Here is a 17,000-nt window from a genome sequence, read left to right as displayed (position 1 = left end):
ACTTTGAATACAAGCCGAAATTTCCCTGTTTATACCAATAACATTTTTCCTTCAGTGAGAACCCAAATTCAACAGATAGCATCTGTTCTTTACAGATAGCATCATTCTATTTATAATTTCTTCTTTCTTCCTTTGCTCAAAATAAACTTTTATGGGGAAGGGAACAACAACATTTATTAGAATATATCTTAATATCAATTTATTTTCTCAGCAGAAGACATGAATGCAAGTAATTCAATTTAGATCTAAGAAAATGACCCTACTAAATAGGACCAGGGCAACTTCAAAGCCGAATTTCTAAAAATAAACTGTAAGGAGACTTCCACTTACCAATTTCAGTCATTGTTATTCCTGGGGCTAACTGCCCGTTGTTGAAAGAGCTATAGGTAAACAAGTTGGGTACGGATGTGAGGTCATAGATAGGTTCTTGCTTTATCTGTTTGATTCCAGTCATGTCAAGTCCGGACTGATCAGGGGACGGCTGACCGGAATCGACGTTGTAATAACCCTCGGACTTGGGCAGGTCAATGACGTGCCCGTTGGCATAAGTGCCGCTGGTCTCGTTGTTCAGGTTGCTCAGGCTGTTGCTGATGCTGCTGCTGTACACCCTGGCAAGGGCTTCTGCCTCCCCGCTCTGCTGCTGCCGCTGTTCTTGCAGCCGCTGCTGGTGCTTCTGCACCTCAGCATACAGGCTGTCCCTTTGCTTCTTGGACATTCTCCCGAACTTCACAGCTGGGTTGGAGAGAAAAGCAGAAAACAGCATTTGTGGTTATTATTCTCGTTAACCACCTCAGTTCCAAGGGGTCACAGGTGGTTGTTCCTTCGACATCAAATGCACAAACTCCAGCAATGTAACCTAACAACCCATTCATTTGCACTTCATATTTGGGGGAAGGTTCTACTCAGAGGGTGCGTGTACTAGTTTATATCCATAGTGAGAACTAAGCCTAAGCAGGGAAGAAATGTAAAAAATTTATGTATGCATATCTCATTGCCATGAAATTAGAAAGCATATTTTCTTGTTCTTTTTAACATGTGAAAAAAACCTCAGAAAACCCCAAATTCCAAATTACTAATAGTACCTGTTATTAAAAAGTCAACTAACATGTTACTAACTTTCCCCGCCTAAGCATTGGGACTACTAGTTTGTTGGATAGGACCCTTTTATTTCACGTGCAGATCTATTTTCTAAATAGCGCGTTGGGTAAGACCAAGGATGCGGAGCAGGGTGATGAAGTGATGAACACAATATTAAGTGGACCGCATCATTTGCCTTCAGTTGGCTTTTGGGATCAAATGATAAGAATCTTTGGAAAATAGCAATTTTGTGCATCCAGTGCTTAGCAAGCGAGTCAATAATAACTACATTTTCTCATTCTACCACTCCCGAGTTTTATTTTGCCCGTCTCTTCTGGCAAAATTCTCAGCCATTCTGAAGAAAAAGGAGGAAGAGGCTCTGCAAGGAATCAGAGAGTAATATAAAGATGCTTTTATTTCAATATGTTGTTTCTTAACTTATGGAGCTTAACCTCCTGAACGGTTATGGATATTGACATTTTTCCTTGCAGGTTGTCAGCTCCCTTTTTAGGATGTGAACATGCTGAGCCACAGGGCCACCTTGTCTGAATCATCAAGCACTATTCAGCTCATGTTAATGGTGAGGACTGTGACAAACTTGGAGGCTCCCCTCTGAGTTTCTGTTTTCTTTTCTTTTGTGACAGTGTTCCCATCAACTCTTGATGTTTGGAGTCGGAGAATATAGAAAGAAGGAAATGGAGTTTAGAAACAGGTCCAATTCCTGGACTCAGTCACTAGGGTTGGTGCTCTTCAGAGAATTTCTAAATGGTGAAGTGCTTAAGAACCCTCTAGCACAGAGGGCCCACAGAGGAGATTCCTGCTGGGAGAGAACTGCCAGTCACTTCTCCCCCCACGCCTGATGCTCCAGCCAATATTCCTCCAAAATTTAATTTCTTATTCTGTTGGGTACAGAGCTACCAAATTTGATCTGAGCATAGGCTGTTCACAATGGCGACCACATTTCACAGGCCCTGTCAGCAGCAGCTGTGCTAGGTGATTAAATTCTGAGTCACAGGAAGTAAATGGAAGGGTTGTATTCACTTCCGGGTGTTGGGGCATGCGAGTTTCCTCCCTCTTGCCTGCTGGACTGCGGATGTGAGGGGTGGACTTGGAGAAGCCCTTTCTGTTTCTTCTTAATCTTTCTTAAAAACCTATGTTCTGCCTTTCTGATGCTGCCTAAGTAGGCAAATGAAGTGGTAATTATCCAGTAATATTTATGAATAAAGACAATCTGATTAATTCAGACCAAACCCCTCTTTTCACCTCAATTGTAGCTTTTATAGAGTCTTGAATCATTTAGATCATTGTGTTTGACTTTGTTTGTACAGACACTGCCTTTATTAGATTCTGTTTCTCAGAGACAAATTTATTTTCTTACTAATTAACTGCAGTGATATTTCTTCTATTTTGTCTATGGACAGAATTCTATAGTAACTTTTAGGGCAAGCTATCTCTGTACTTTTAAATTGTGTCTTCCCAAATAATTTACTACATATTATTCTCCAAGAGGAAAAAACATTGTTATGTAGGAAAAATAAAATAATAATCTTATAAATATTGATTCAGAAAGAACTTCCTCATCTCCCCCAAGAAAGTAATGTGACATAGCTTCTTTTTTTGCTAACCTTCTATCCTTTGCATTCACCTAGGTTCATAACAGCTCTTTGTTGCAGCATTATGGAGGTGAATACAAGATTCATATGTATTGCTACAGATTAAGATTTTTTGTTTTGGACAGGGTAGATCGACTTTTTGACTTATTTTAGTTGAATAGTTTTGCTTTCATTTGTTCAAAATTTATAGAAATTAAAAATTGAGAGTGAGAAACTCTTCTCACATGGAAGCAGAAATGCAGTGTCTTTTTAAAACCCTTTCCATTTAATCCTTGCTTTAGATTTCTACATACATTATATTTAGGTGAAATATACTTTGTGTCAGATTGATTGCATTAATGACCCTGATTCCTAGCATATGTCCTTCCATGCCCTTCCCCATGTCAATTTGCAGTGCCCTTTCATTTTGTGCAGGCATTCTGCCCATCCCCTGACTCAGGGGCATGTGACCTGCTCTGGGCCAATAGGATATTGACAAATGTGACACAAGCAGAGTCTTGAAGAGAGCCTGTGTGATTGGGTGCCTCACTATGACAAGGGCAAGCCTGAGCCAGCTTGCTGGAGGATACATTTATGTGAAGCACAGCCAAACCTCCCCAGTAATCCCAGGCAAGACCATCTATAATCAGCAAAGCCATAGAATGCCCGGCAGCTCACACATGCATAATTCTGCTGTTAACCATAGATGTAATAACCAAAGCTGACAATGTTAAAAAAGCATGCTGCTGAGACCTCTGCCCTGGTAAGCATCTGAAAACTCAACAGAGAAAAGCTATGCCTTTTTAAAAAAATTGACTTGTCAGGTCACTGAACAACTGACATATTTTCGAAGAAACAACTTAAAGCTATACTACATTTTAAAATTATCACGCTTCATCCTAAATCAAGGACTTCACTGACATGATTATTATAGTGTTCTAGAATGAATTTCCATTCATTTCAGAAACACTGATGAGCCAGTGTTTCAGTTTTATGCCCCTTCCTCCAATAAAAGTAGTGACATATTTGGGAAAAAATTACAATACGTGGCAAAAATAAACCTACTGAACTTTCCTGACATAAATAATTTCTTGTCATTACTTTTAAATATGTTTCTTGCATTCTTAGGACTATTTTAACAAAGGCCATGTTACTATTATATTTCAAGTATTAGCATTCTTCTTAGAACTACATATTAATCAGACTGGCATATATTGTAACTGTTTGCCCCTCTCAGACTTGAATTATTCTGTTAATGACATTCACTTGAGTATAGAGACAGCCTCTTGTTAAACTGCTACCTCTTAAAGAAACCAGCACAATTCTGTATACATTGCAAGTGCTTTATAAATATTCAATGATGGTGGTGTTTTCTCATGATATCCTCTTAACCCTCATTTTGATCCCATACTAGCAAAGAACAATTTTACGAAAAAGTATTGGAAATCATTTCACATTTATTTGAATTGTGGGATTCTAAATGGAATGGACGTTTTAAAAGTAACTAAAAAATAAAGTCATTACTCCTTCAAAGATTCTACTTATATTATTACTCCTTCAAAGATTCTACTTATATTATAACTGGACAAGAGAATCCAATTGTACAACTATCATCTATGACTTTCTATAGACATTTTGGAAATTATTTTATCTTATTACGTTGGTTGTGCAGTTCTCTATATTTACATCATGCTGCTTACTGATGAAATTGGTCTTAATTTAACTCTTTTCAGCTTTGGAGATGTGCTCCCTCCCCCTTTTTAGTCCTCTAAGCTTGGTTTAGAAGTCTGATTCAATCTACCTAACCCTATCCATTATTTCAAAATTTCTTTTTCATCTCCTTTCACTTTTTCTCCAGCAGGACTTCCTGTAATGATAAAATTGTTCTCTGTGCTTTCCAATATGGTGGCCAGGAGCCATATGTGGCTACTGAACATTTGAAATATAGCTAATGTGACTGAATAACTGAATTTTAAATTTTATTTAATTTTAATTCATTTAAATTTAAATTATGTAAATAGTGACAATTGGATTAGATGATGTAGTTCTGAATAGAAGAAGCTTAATCTGTGAAACCTGTCCTTCCTTGTAGGGCAGCTTCTGTGTTTTCATGGAGACATGCCATTTAGGAGGACATATTCTAGATTTTTGCAAGGTGAGTATCATATTTTCTCTTTGGGGTCCATATTGTTCTACTGATAGCAAACACTTTTTTTCCTAGTAGTAGCACAATTGGAAACAGTTACACTAGAGATTCCTTTGTGATGGGTCCAGAAAAAAAAAGATGGTAAAGAAGATTCAGTGGGCATATCCATGTTATCAGTTCACACACACACACACACACACACACACACACACATACATGCCTTCACCTTTTTATACACATAAACACACATGTGTATGTATTCCAGGTGGATTTGATTTTTGATCCTTTGCCTGAGCAAAATTTGAATAAATTTGTTATTGCCGAGTTTGATGTCTATTCATACACGTGCTATTATGCCATAATAGAAGTGAAAATTCAGCAGAGAATGAAAATCCAGTGACTTCAAAAGTTATCTTAGGCTATGCACTGAAAGCCATGTTGTTTCAGTGGCCAGGTATGGTGAAGCGAACATTTTTGGAGCTTATATGACAAGATTGGGCACTTTCAAGGTAGTATGGTCTGACACTTGGAGCCTATTGACAGAAAGCAATGTATTTACCAAATTTACCAAATGAAGATGCCACTTTATCTCTGGGGGAACGTAGGGGGTTGTAGAAAGAAGTTGGGTGTGAGGGCATCTTACCCTGGCTACTGGTAGTACTGCTAAAGCACTTTGAAAATACTTGCTTAATCAGTAGAAGGCAGGGACAATAAGTAAGTGGCAGGAGATCCCTGCCTGTCATTCTCGAGTCTTTAGTAAACATAGCTAATCAATCCTGGCTTCAGGGTGTTGGAATCCTTCAATACTACATATAGGTATTACTTATCAACAGGTGATAAAACCTACCCAGCTTCCCTGGTATTAGTATAATTTATTTGGCATAAGTTATCCTTTCTGAGTTTGGTTCAGACCAAACTTGCTCTGTATGACATAGTAAAGAAGAAACTTTTTTTCCTCTTAGAATTTTTCCCTCTCCTTGAACCTCTTCTCAACTGCTTCCCAACCACTATTCCCACTCCTGACCCTTTCTGCCCATGATTAGTTTGTCATCGATGTGCTTAGGAGGCATTTTGACAGATGCCCTGGCAGCCTCAGGATTGTTTCTGGACCTAAAGTGAACATGGATCATTATCCTTAATCCCTAGTGTCCTTAGACACTATATTGCTTTTATTTGCATAGGGGTTTACATGGTGTAGTGAATTTCTTCCCCCTTGAGAATAGATTATGGCTCTATCCATTAAATGACCCTCCCACTCTCCCAACACATTTCTTTTATGTCATGGGATTCAGACATCTCCTAGATTTTGTGGGCTGATGTCACTGAATCTGCTGAATCTGCCTTGGACCATATACTCGTCCCTGGCCCATGATTCTGTTCACCAGCACAGACCTTGAAGACCCTCTCTTCCAGAAGAGATACTTCCTTTTATTGTAGGAAGACATAACAAAAACAATAACCCAATGGCTTATCTATTTGCATAATTATTAATGGAGCTTTTCAGATGTGATGAATTGATATAATATCTATATCAAATTTTGGAGTTGACATAATGATCAACTCAAATCCCCATAGAATTTCAACAAATAACTCCTGAAAACTACTTAAGCCCCTCTCTCCATTTTATTTGCTTAGTTATATGGAAGTATACAGTGCTATAAATTTATCCTAGGGTAAATTTGTGTGTTTAGTGAGCCTAGAAAAACAAATAAAACAAAAAAATCAGTTAATAGGAAAGTTTTGGAAACTTTACCTTTGCAGCTTTAGAAACTACCTATAGCGACTGAAGAACTCAATTCAGATTATTTAATTTTTTTTGTCTGATTTGTTTTATAGGTGCACTTTTGTGCAGGACAAGTTTGGGTGAATTGGGAATTAAAGAAAAGGTAAAGAATCTAATAACTAACAAAATCTCTTTATACTAAGTGCATGCTAGTTATCCATTCTTTAAAACTTGGAAGTTTTTTTTTTTTTTTTTTTTGATCTATACAGCTTTGAACTTTACTAGAGGGAGTGTGACTAGAGGCACAGAATCTGCAGTGATTTACATAAAGAGTGTAAGTATCAGGTGTGCCCTCTATGTCTTAGGCTCTAGGTAGAAGAGAATTCCACAGCTCATCCAACAAACATTTAGCTGCCTGCTTTTAAGCAAACCCTGAGGTTTTAGTGGGAACAAGACAAAAAAACTCCCAGGACTCAGGGGCACTTATAATCTGATACAGGCGGGTTGTGGCCAATATCATTGGGGAAAGAATTAGTTTAGATGAATGCCTAAAAATGAAAACAAAGCTAGGTGAAATTCTTTGTTCGTCTTGTTTTGAGTTTATTTGTCTTCTTTTATTAATCTTAGATGTTCAGTTGGGGAGCCAAGCCACCCAGTTTGGTTGGGTGTGACAGTGGAGTGCACACTGTGTCATATTCTGAGGAGGACACCACCTACGAAACCCTTCTAAGACTTGGACTTCTGCTATAGCCTTTGCAATCTTTATCATGGCTCAGATAGTCCAAATCCTGATCTAGGTAGCTATTACCAGCCAGTGGAACTTCTGTGCTTGTTATAGAAGCGTAACAAGTTCCTTAGCATGTCCACACATGAGGCAACTTGTGCACCAGTCAAACCTATCCTGGTCCCAGTTTACCTGGGACTTTCTGGTTTTTATCTCTGAAAGTCTCATGTCCCAGGAAACCTTTGTTTGCCGGCAAACCTAGACAGGTGGTGGTCACCTTCAACCCAGGCTTATGCTTTCCCTTAAGCTAGTTAGCACAGGTTGCTCCATGAGCTACAGTAAAGTCTTTCATTTCACAGGCAGCACTATATTTTTATATGTTCTTACTTTACTTCTTAATGCACTACTAGCACCATGATTGTCTTTTCTTCTTATCCCCAATTCCCTTATTTAGAATTCTTCCCGTGGCTTAAATAGACTCCAGCAAAGCATCCATTTGAAAAGCCTTAAGTAAGAAATAGGAAGGCGAAGCCTTACCATCTCTCGACATTCCTAGGGCAAGACACTTTTGCAGTCGGCAGTGTTGGCAACGGTTTCTGTTGGTTCTGTCAATTAAACAGTTTCTCTGCCTTGGGCAGGAATAAGAGGCATTGTTCTGCTGGCTCCTCCTAAAGAATCCCTTGAGGGAAAAAGAGAGGGGGGGAGAAAAAGATTTATAAGATGGGAAATGGAAACCGTTAATATATGTATTTGCTATCTTTTTACAACGACTATAACTGAGTTTAGTTTTTAAAATTCTGAGTACTTCTCTTTGTATAGCTTGCAGATATTTCTGCTGGGAAGAACCTGTGCTATCTGAAGAGATATGAAGGTAGCATTCATTCATTCATTCATTCACTCATTGAATTGATGTTTGTTAAAGACATTTACAGCTGTGCTGGTCTACATAAAAAAAAAAACAAAAACCCAAAATGAGAATAGAGTTCCTGTCCCCAGAAGCAGTGGGGAAGGAGTGGCAAAGGAGAGTGTCACTGCTAAACCAAACATGATAGAACTTGATGGGGACAATAACACAGGTTTGTGCCAAGTGCTGTGGTGCTGAGGAACTTGGGTATTGTTAGCAACAGTTGTATTGAGGACTATGTGTTACTGTTTCCCTAGTTTGTAAGATAGTTTCCATGATGCATTTTTCCCCGTTAGAAAATTTTTGAATTTGGTTAGAATGTATCTAAAAAGTTTTTTTTAGAGGAATTTTGCTATGTTGATCAGGCTAGAGTGCAGTGGCTATTCACAGGGGTGATCATAGCTCACTGCAGCCTCAAACTCTGAGGCTCAAGCCATCCTCCTGCCTTAGCCTTCTGGTAGCTGGAATTATGAGGCATCTGTCACTGTACCTGGCTCTGCTAAGTTTTTTTAGAAATCAGTGATTACCTTATAATCAACCACATCTTGGAATAAAGAAACTATTATAAGCTGTTCAATAAAAAAATAAATAGTAAGTAAAAACTGAATGAATGGTCCCTGCTTGGCCTCCGGTTATTGCAATGTAAGAGGTCTTCATGAAAGTATATTGGGTCCTTCCGGTACAAAATGAACTGCCAGTGACCATACACTACTTCTCTAAATAAATCCACAGCTGAGTTAATTTTTTAATAATTCTTTGGCTACTACTCCCTTTAGTTATCTTTTACAAAACTGTATTGGGGAAAATAAGCATTTTCTCCAGAGATAGAAAAGTTATCATTCATCCATTCATTGACTTGGTAATCAGTTTCCCTAATCGCTCTTTGCTTTCGAATTGTGTAGAGCAAAACAGAAAAAGTGCAGAGCACCGTGAGCAAGATGGTGGCCTACCAAGAGAAATTTTAGGGAGAGACAGCCCGCAGCATCATTTTTTGGAAAGAGGAAGTCTAGAAAAGTTCAAGGAGGGTAAGTTCAATGACAGTCTTGCTGAGGATAGTCAGCAAGGACTGGAACAGGTCCCCTGACTTTCCTCAAACAGCTTCTGTGTTTCCTCACCTATCCCAGGAGGACAAAGTGGGGCTGGGAACAGGTGAGGCGAGTGAGGCAATCACCTTGGACACAAAATTTAAGGGTCGCCAAAAAATTTGGTAATCAAGAAAAATAATATTTTAACACAATGTGTTAAAAATCAACATGAATGTAAAAAAAATACCAATAGTTTAAAGAAAGACAGGGTTGATATTATTGAATTTCCTTTTGTCTCAGGCTCTGATATGGCTCAACATGGCACGGTGCAGAAAGTTTGGCCAACCTGTGAGAAGCCCCAGAAATCGATGTGTGGCCAAGGGTCTCCTTAGAGACAGAGTCCCAACCGGCTTTGTGGTTGTGAGCCCAAAGCCATTCAATAACGAGGACTAGTTTCGTCTCTGTATATCCACACGTATTCTTTATTTAACGGACCAGTGATGGCACAGTGAAATATCTGATTGTCTGGTTCAACTGAATTCATGGAACCCCTTAAAACAGAGATCACGAATAAGCCGCCAGGGATTGAGATGACGCACTTCATATACCATGAAAACTGTCAGAAAGCATAACCTCAGCCCGTGGGTCTTGATTAAAGATGACTTGAAATTTACATTTTAAGAAAGAATTGTGTGGTTTTATCTTTGGGTACTCTCGTGCCGCTTAGCAAAAGTGCTGACAGAGAAGACTTTCCTGAAGTCACATCTACATCCCTAATTTAAGGCCAATTTGACATTAATTACGAAGCATTTCTTGCTTATCTGTTGCTCATTATTGCAAATGAGGTTTTTGGCATGGAAAAGAGATTCTGTTCCAAATTTTATTGAATGAATAGGAATTTGAATAAGTGCACGAGCTGAATTGATGTTATTTAAAATGGGTTGTTTATATTGACTTGAAAACAGTATAATGAAAACTCAGAGGTTGATACTGAATGCGCTGACACTGACATCTAATTCTGAACAGAATTTCTTGAGTTTTCTATTTGGACAAAAATGTCGCATATCTACAAATGTGGGGGTTTTTCCATGAATTAAAAAAAAATAATAGTGTGGTATACAGTGTCATTTTGACTAAAAACTCAGAGTATGCTTCATAACAGCATACTTTCTTTGACTGTGGATTCCTTTTTTAAATAGAAAAGATGACAGTTGTTCCTGGCTATTGGCCTGTTGGATTATGTGTGTGCGGTAGTCAAATCTTTTGGGAATTACTGTTTAAAGTGTTTTTCTTCTTAACATGAACATATCCCCATATTTTGAAATCAGACATTTTCCAAATGGAGCTTATACCATGAAATGCCAAACATCTCCATTTTGACACTGATCTAAAAAATGCTTTCAGTGGATATTATGTAAGCTAAGCCAGAGCTCTTAAAATTACACAACAAGCCAACAAGACGGTAGAATTGCTTTCAAGGGAGAGGGTTGTGATTCCAAAATTATTATTGTTTATGAAGAAAACTATTTGTCTACCTGCCTAGAGGAAGTAATAACTTATTTAAGGAGGGTAAAAAATTACCAAGTTGTAATTTTGCTTTATTGTTTCTTCTTGATGACTTGAAAAACTTGCATTAAGGTGGACAACATGCAATTCTTAATTATAGGTCTGCAGAGGAAAAGAATGCAAGGAACATCCCATGATGTTCACATGTGGATTATCGCTAATCATTTCTAAAGCAGATCAGTATGTTGACAGGTTAGTACGTTAATATTATCCCCCACCTTCCTCCCTCTCCCACTTTATTCTCATTTATTTCCTTTTCTTTTCTTCCCTCCAGTTTCAATTCCAGAAATCATACATTTTTGAGACTACTATGAAAAGACTGTCAATTTTTCATATAGCACCACTATTCGACAGTTACAGTATGTTTTGTTTCCTTTATATTTGAAAGTCTGTTAAGATTAAAGTTGTACCTTCGAATCTATGACTGGACTACATCTCCTTCAGTTTACTGACCTTAAATTAATAACTCTTTGCTTTTGTCTTTGATCAAAAACGTAATTACACCTGCCAATAACTCTGCCAGTGTATCATCGAATCCCTCCCAGACTGTTCCTGAATTTTATTTGCTCTGGTTACACATGGCCCTGTAAAGTTAGCTGTAGAACCTTTTTGATTTCCCCTTGCTGTTTTGTTTCTCACTCTTTCTTTCCTTCTAAGGATTAATTTTAAAAACTCACTCTTAAATTTTAAATTTCTCTTATTTCAGATTAGGTCTATGTTAACTGCTATTCCTCCCACTCTGCATTTAAGAAGAAATTTGCTCCCAGGAATTGGTTTGTCATAGGAAAGATGGGTGGGATCTTTTCTGGAGGGGACTGCTGGGCTGAGACTGAACAATCCTTGTTTTGGGCCGTACATGCTCTGTTCTTTCCTATTTGGATCAGTGATGCTGGTCAAATGGCATAATCTTATTTATATCTCATGACTTCATCAAAAGATGAGGAGGTTGGGCAGATGATTTTTAGTTGATTTAGAGATTATCTCATCCACTTCTAACATGCCATGCTTATGATTTTCTTTTTTTCTGGAATGTGAGAATAAAGAATGGCCATATGCATATGGTAGCTATTACTTTGATTTCTCTTTCTGAAGGAGATAGATAAATGTAAGCCCATTAGTTTATAATCTTTATATTAACCTTTAGTTTTTTTCATACAGTAATAAATGCCCTGGAGTTTACTGGATACAGTATTGCTAAAACAGCAAGAGTCAGTGTTTATATCTCTGTAAATGTGAATAATTCAAGCTTTTAAATAAGAATCCATTTTTAAGGAGCTGCTGACCAGGTAGACAATAACAAAAAGGTAAAAGATAAATGACCAGAAAATCAAGTCTCCCACCCGCCGAGCAAGAATTTCTGAATGTCAGCAGCAGGCACAAGAATCCATTGGCAAGACTTCTTTGAAAAGGTGCCACCACGTGCCTTGCCAGGTACACAGACACTGGAGGAATACAGAGCAGTGCTTTATTGAAGTCCCGTACCTTGCAGCCTTCACACGTGATGACTCCGTAGTGGATCCCAGAGGACTTATCGCCACAAATTTTGCATGGTATCACTTCAATTTGTGCTGAAAGGAAAATATAGACATTTTGAATTTACAAAGTTGTTTTCTTCCTTTCACCCTTCCTCCCTCCCTCCCCATCTATCTCTGCCCTGATGTTTGTGTTTGGAAATAGAGGTGTGGGCCTCATTGTTACTATTTGAATGGCCTTCTTAAGCTGCTTCTAAGGGAAAGGACATCCATCTGCCCTTGTTTGCTTTGTTTTTCTCAAACTTAAAGAAACATAACCAGAGACCAGAAGTTTTAAACTCTTGCCTTCACTGTTTTCTCCTATTTAAACTTGACCTTAAAATTAGAGTGCCTTGCAGAAGCTCCGTGCCCACCTCTAATCCCAGCTACTCGGGAGACTGAGGAGGAAGGATCTCTTGAGCCCAAGAGTTTCAGGCTTCAGTGAGGTATGATCATGCCACTGCACTCCAGCCTGGGTGACAGAGCAAGACCCTGTCTCTAAAAAATAAAAAAAAAATAGAAAAATTTAAACTTTTGAAAATTAAAAAAAAATATAGTGTGATTCAGAAATCCCTTGAACCCATGGCTTTAGTTGTCTTATTTTGGACTTAAAACATTAAGTCACTGAGAGCTTTCACATGGCCTTATCTCAGTAATATATTAAATAAGTAAATAAAGCAAAACTGGGGAAGGAGTGCATGTAGCTTTATACATTATGTGGCTGGATGTTGCCACATAATGTATATGGCATGTGAATGTTGTGAAATTGCCAATAATGAATCAGTCCAATATTTATCAAGCATGCTGTATATGTCCACTAAGACAATGAAGGCTGTTGACACAGGATAAAATATTCTAATGATACCGATAATCTAATTAATAAAACAAAATTAATGCTTTGAGAAATCAGAGAAAAAATGATAAATTATATGGGTGCAAAGTATGAACTGTAAATAGTTTCACTGGAGATGAAGTCATTTTTGTTGATTTTAAACATTGTGTTGGATTTGGTTCAGCTGAAGGGAAAGGCAAAGGGCATTTCTGCAAGCAGAAGTGAATGGAAAAAGATTGGAGGTCTGGGCTGATTGTGGTTTGTGAACACTGAAAAGGTAACTTGGCTGTAATGTGAATTTAGGAGAGGTGGTTGGTTACAGGCATGATGCCAGATTGTGGAGCTCCTGGGATTCAGCAGAAGAGTTTTCACCTGATCCCAATGTCCATAAGGAGTAAACCAAGTAAACAGGGTGAGGAAACGATGAAAGTGGTGGTTTGGGTTAGAGAGGTGAGTTTGGCAGGCTAACCAGAGACAAGCAAAAGACCAACTCAAGGTTATTCCTAACCTGGGTAACAGGAGATGAAAACATGGATTACATCAGTGGCAGGATAAATGGGAGAGGAAGAAGCAAATAGAAAGATTCAAAGGCAGAAGCAAGATTATATGGCCAAAGAAAGAGTACAGAGGTGGAAATTGATGAAGATTGAAGGTGACTTCTAGCTTCCTAGCCTTGAAGGTGAGATAAAGTAGTAGGTTTGACAAAAATGGGGACATTGGAAGTCAATTATTTTGTGGAATATGGTGGGGCATGGGATTTCTATTTTGCATGTGTGCAATTTGGTGTCATGTCCCCTATATGTATATGTGATAACCTCTTGGAAAGATGATTTTAAATCATCAGCATCGAGGCTATGAGATAAAATTTATTTAGAATGTAGTGATTCCTATGTCTCTGATAGTATTCTAAGAGTTGTTAAAATTATACACACTATGAAGATCTGCTATTTCCTCTCCCAATTTAAAATAATTATGCAAAATATACTTTAAAATGCTTTGTACATCAATCTGTCACTTGGATGTTTTTCTACAAGTTTCTCACTCTTGAATATACAAAACAAATAAATGCAAGACATTACTCTCTTTTTCTTATTGTTTTACATTTTTTAAAAAGACAATGCTTAGCTTTAGAGTAGCACGTTAAATTTTTCAAAATTAAATATTTCACAGAAACTTTAAATCATCTTTGTAAGCACAAAATTCAGTGTTGTGTCCCTATTTTTCATCTGAAAAAACTGAGGATCCAGGTTGTTAAAGATGCTTTTGAGTGGATTCAAGAAGGGACAACTAGAAATTAGCCAAATTTCCTGCTACTTTGTTCAGTAGCCCATTCTCTGATGCACACAAAAACAAAATAAGACTACAATTTTGAAATCCTATATTATTCCAAGCTCTAATGATAAAAACATCAGAAGACACAAAGTTACCTAAAATACTTATTAGACTAAGTATGTATTTCTATTTGCTTCTGATTCTTTTAGTTTCAAGTTATATGAGCTAGTAATTGTTTTCAAGATTTTGTGACAGGGGAAAAACACAAGATTTGACGTCATTCTATTCTGTCCTCCTGAACTCCAGTCTTTAGTCTGTTAACGATTGGAGCTATGGCCAGGATAAAATCTCTGTTCTTGTGTTTTCTGATTTATAAAGCTTAGCTAAAAAACTTTACAGATTTGTGAGGATAAAATGGATATTTTATGTAAGAGTGCCTTGTAAATAGTACAGAGCTAGAAAATGTCAGTCTTTATCATCTTCCTCCTCCTCCTCCTCCTCCTCCACTGGTTTTTCTAAAGCTTTTTTGGACAAGCCACATTATTATTCCTTTATTAGTTATCTTGCCATTTTAAAATAAACTGATACATCATACTTATAAATTATTTGTACTATGAGGGTATTTTAAAGCAGTGGATGTTTATAATAATTACAAAATTAACTAAAAATCCCAGGTATACATTGTGTAGTTTTTAGCTTATATGATATTAAGTCAGAAGTTCTCTTTGCATAAATCACTCCCCAGGGAGTAGCTTACACGTGGGGAGAATCTGCTTCAATAAGTTCTTAATTATAAAATGATCTAACTTTAAAGGAAATGAAAATAGAGGTAATTTGCCCCCTGGGGTATGAGAAGATGTTTTTGAAAGCCAGAAAGGTTATCTTACACAACTTTGGAAATACAAATGAAATGAGGAACATTCAATAGAGCATCTGCATATTTATACATATTTATAATCCTGGCTCAACATGTAATCCTGAAGAACCATAAACATTTTAACAGCATTTTTAAAGAGAAAAAGTCACTTAAAGGGTATATGTGTGTTGCTATGTGTGGGAAGGGTTTATCAGTTTGGAAGCCCTATGACCATTTTTACTTATTATGACAGAATAAATCAGCTGAGGTTTCTTATAGGCGAAGATAAATTTAAATCATTTTAAAGTACTAATTCTCTTCCTTTTCATTCATGTAGAAAAATTAGAAAAATAAACTGCTTCTGAGCTACAACTTTATAGTTTATACTATGTATTTTATAAGGCATATCTTCAAGACACAGCATTTCAGAATCTGATTAGAATAACAGATCACATTATTGCTCCAGTGTTTGCCATTTCTAAATGTCTTGCTGTTATACCAGGCAAAGCCTCTTGTGGAATTGTCTCATAGTGGATACAGATCTAGTGACATGCTATTTGTCATGGTTTCCAGCTGAAGATCTTGGGAGGATTTGGTGGCTGGGATCCCACCAGCTGTGACAAGGAAGGTGATAGAAGAAAACTGAGGAAAGAGTTTAACTTTTGTACTTTTGCTTGACTTATGGATTTATTCAACAATAGCATTTTCTGAGAGCCAAACTTAGAGGAGCTGAAATGTCCTGAAATTTGTTCCTTTTTTCCCCCAATGTCCTATATATTCCTCTCACTTATATTTTTCTATTGGCAATTCTCTGTGGACACTATTGTCAACATTTTATTTACTAATTAATTTTTTTGTTTATAAAAGCAATGTTATATAGGTTTTTTTAAAAACAATATTCTCACAGTGTTAAAGAGTGTCATGAAAGATTTAAAATAAATCGAGGCTTTACTTTATATTAGAACAATTTATGCAGTACAATTAACTTACTATCCCATGACTTGGCATGTAGATCCTATTCAACAATTATGAAGTAGTCAAAACTTGTCTCCCTCTTTGAAGATGGCAATTCTCTCCCCCCTAGAATCCCCTGAAGGCCCCTTCCTTGCCATAACTTTGCACAAATCCACCACGTTTCCAATTCTTCCTGCTTATCGGAAAATACACATTTTTGCTCTTTCCCCTCAGAACACCCGCTGGTGACGACAGGTGTTAAGATTACATAAACTGATCCAGACTAATGAGTTAACTAGAAAATGCATCACTTTGATGCAACAAAATACTTTAACTCTTAAAAACATCCATCAGGAACGGTAGTAATAACGGACCTTTCAAGCACTTTCTGATGGGAGGGAACATTTTCCTGTGTATGCTTCCGTGGTTCTCAGCACCCACCATTCCAACTCTTGCAACTCAACTCAGCCATTTTTATATTCTGGGTATTTTAAATCCATTGGGGACAGGGACAAGGTCATACTCCTTTTTTTTTTCTATAGTGCCTAGAGAAGAATTTTTATAACTCCTGAAAGCAGTGGTCCTAAACTTTTTTTTTCTTTCAGTACAACCAAGAGATCTGCCATACACCCTTTTATTAAAAAAGGCTTTAAGCAATCCTGATTTTTCATATTTGGGATGAAGAGAAAAAATCAGAGATTGTGGGAATATTTTGGAAAAGGCCCCAGGTGACTTTGATATGATATGATAAGGATCTCACTGGGACTTCAATTAGTCGAGTTATTAGCCAGGAATTCTCTCTACCGTGAAAACCATTT

At 37.3% G+C, this 17,000-nt stretch overlaps 1 protein-coding gene across 1 annotated transcript in view; it reads right to left on the bottom strand.

Moving 5' to 3' along the window:
* RORB (RAR-related orphan receptor B) overlaps positions 1-17,000 on the bottom strand; it is a 179,995-nt gene that overhangs the window by 39,905 nt on the left and 123,090 nt on the right. The window contains exons 2-4 of the mRNA XM_012644423.1: positions 12,240-12,325; positions 7,800-7,941; positions 331-732 (exon numbers count right to left, since the gene is read on the bottom strand). Coding sequence (XP_012499877.1) covers positions 331-732; positions 7,800-7,941; positions 12,240-12,325 — 630 coding nt within the window. The remainder of the gene's footprint in view (positions 1-330; positions 733-7,799; positions 7,942-12,239; positions 12,326-17,000) is intronic.

The sequence above is a fragment of the Propithecus coquereli genome, unplaced genomic scaffold (assembly GCF_000956105.1).
Source record: "Propithecus coquereli isolate 6110/MARCELLA unplaced genomic scaffold, Pcoq_1.0 Scaffold211, whole genome shotgun sequence".
Classification (NCBI taxonomy): Eukaryota; Metazoa; Chordata; class Mammalia; order Primates; family Indriidae; genus Propithecus; species Propithecus coquereli.
This window is presented reverse-complemented; position numbering and strand designations above follow the sequence as displayed.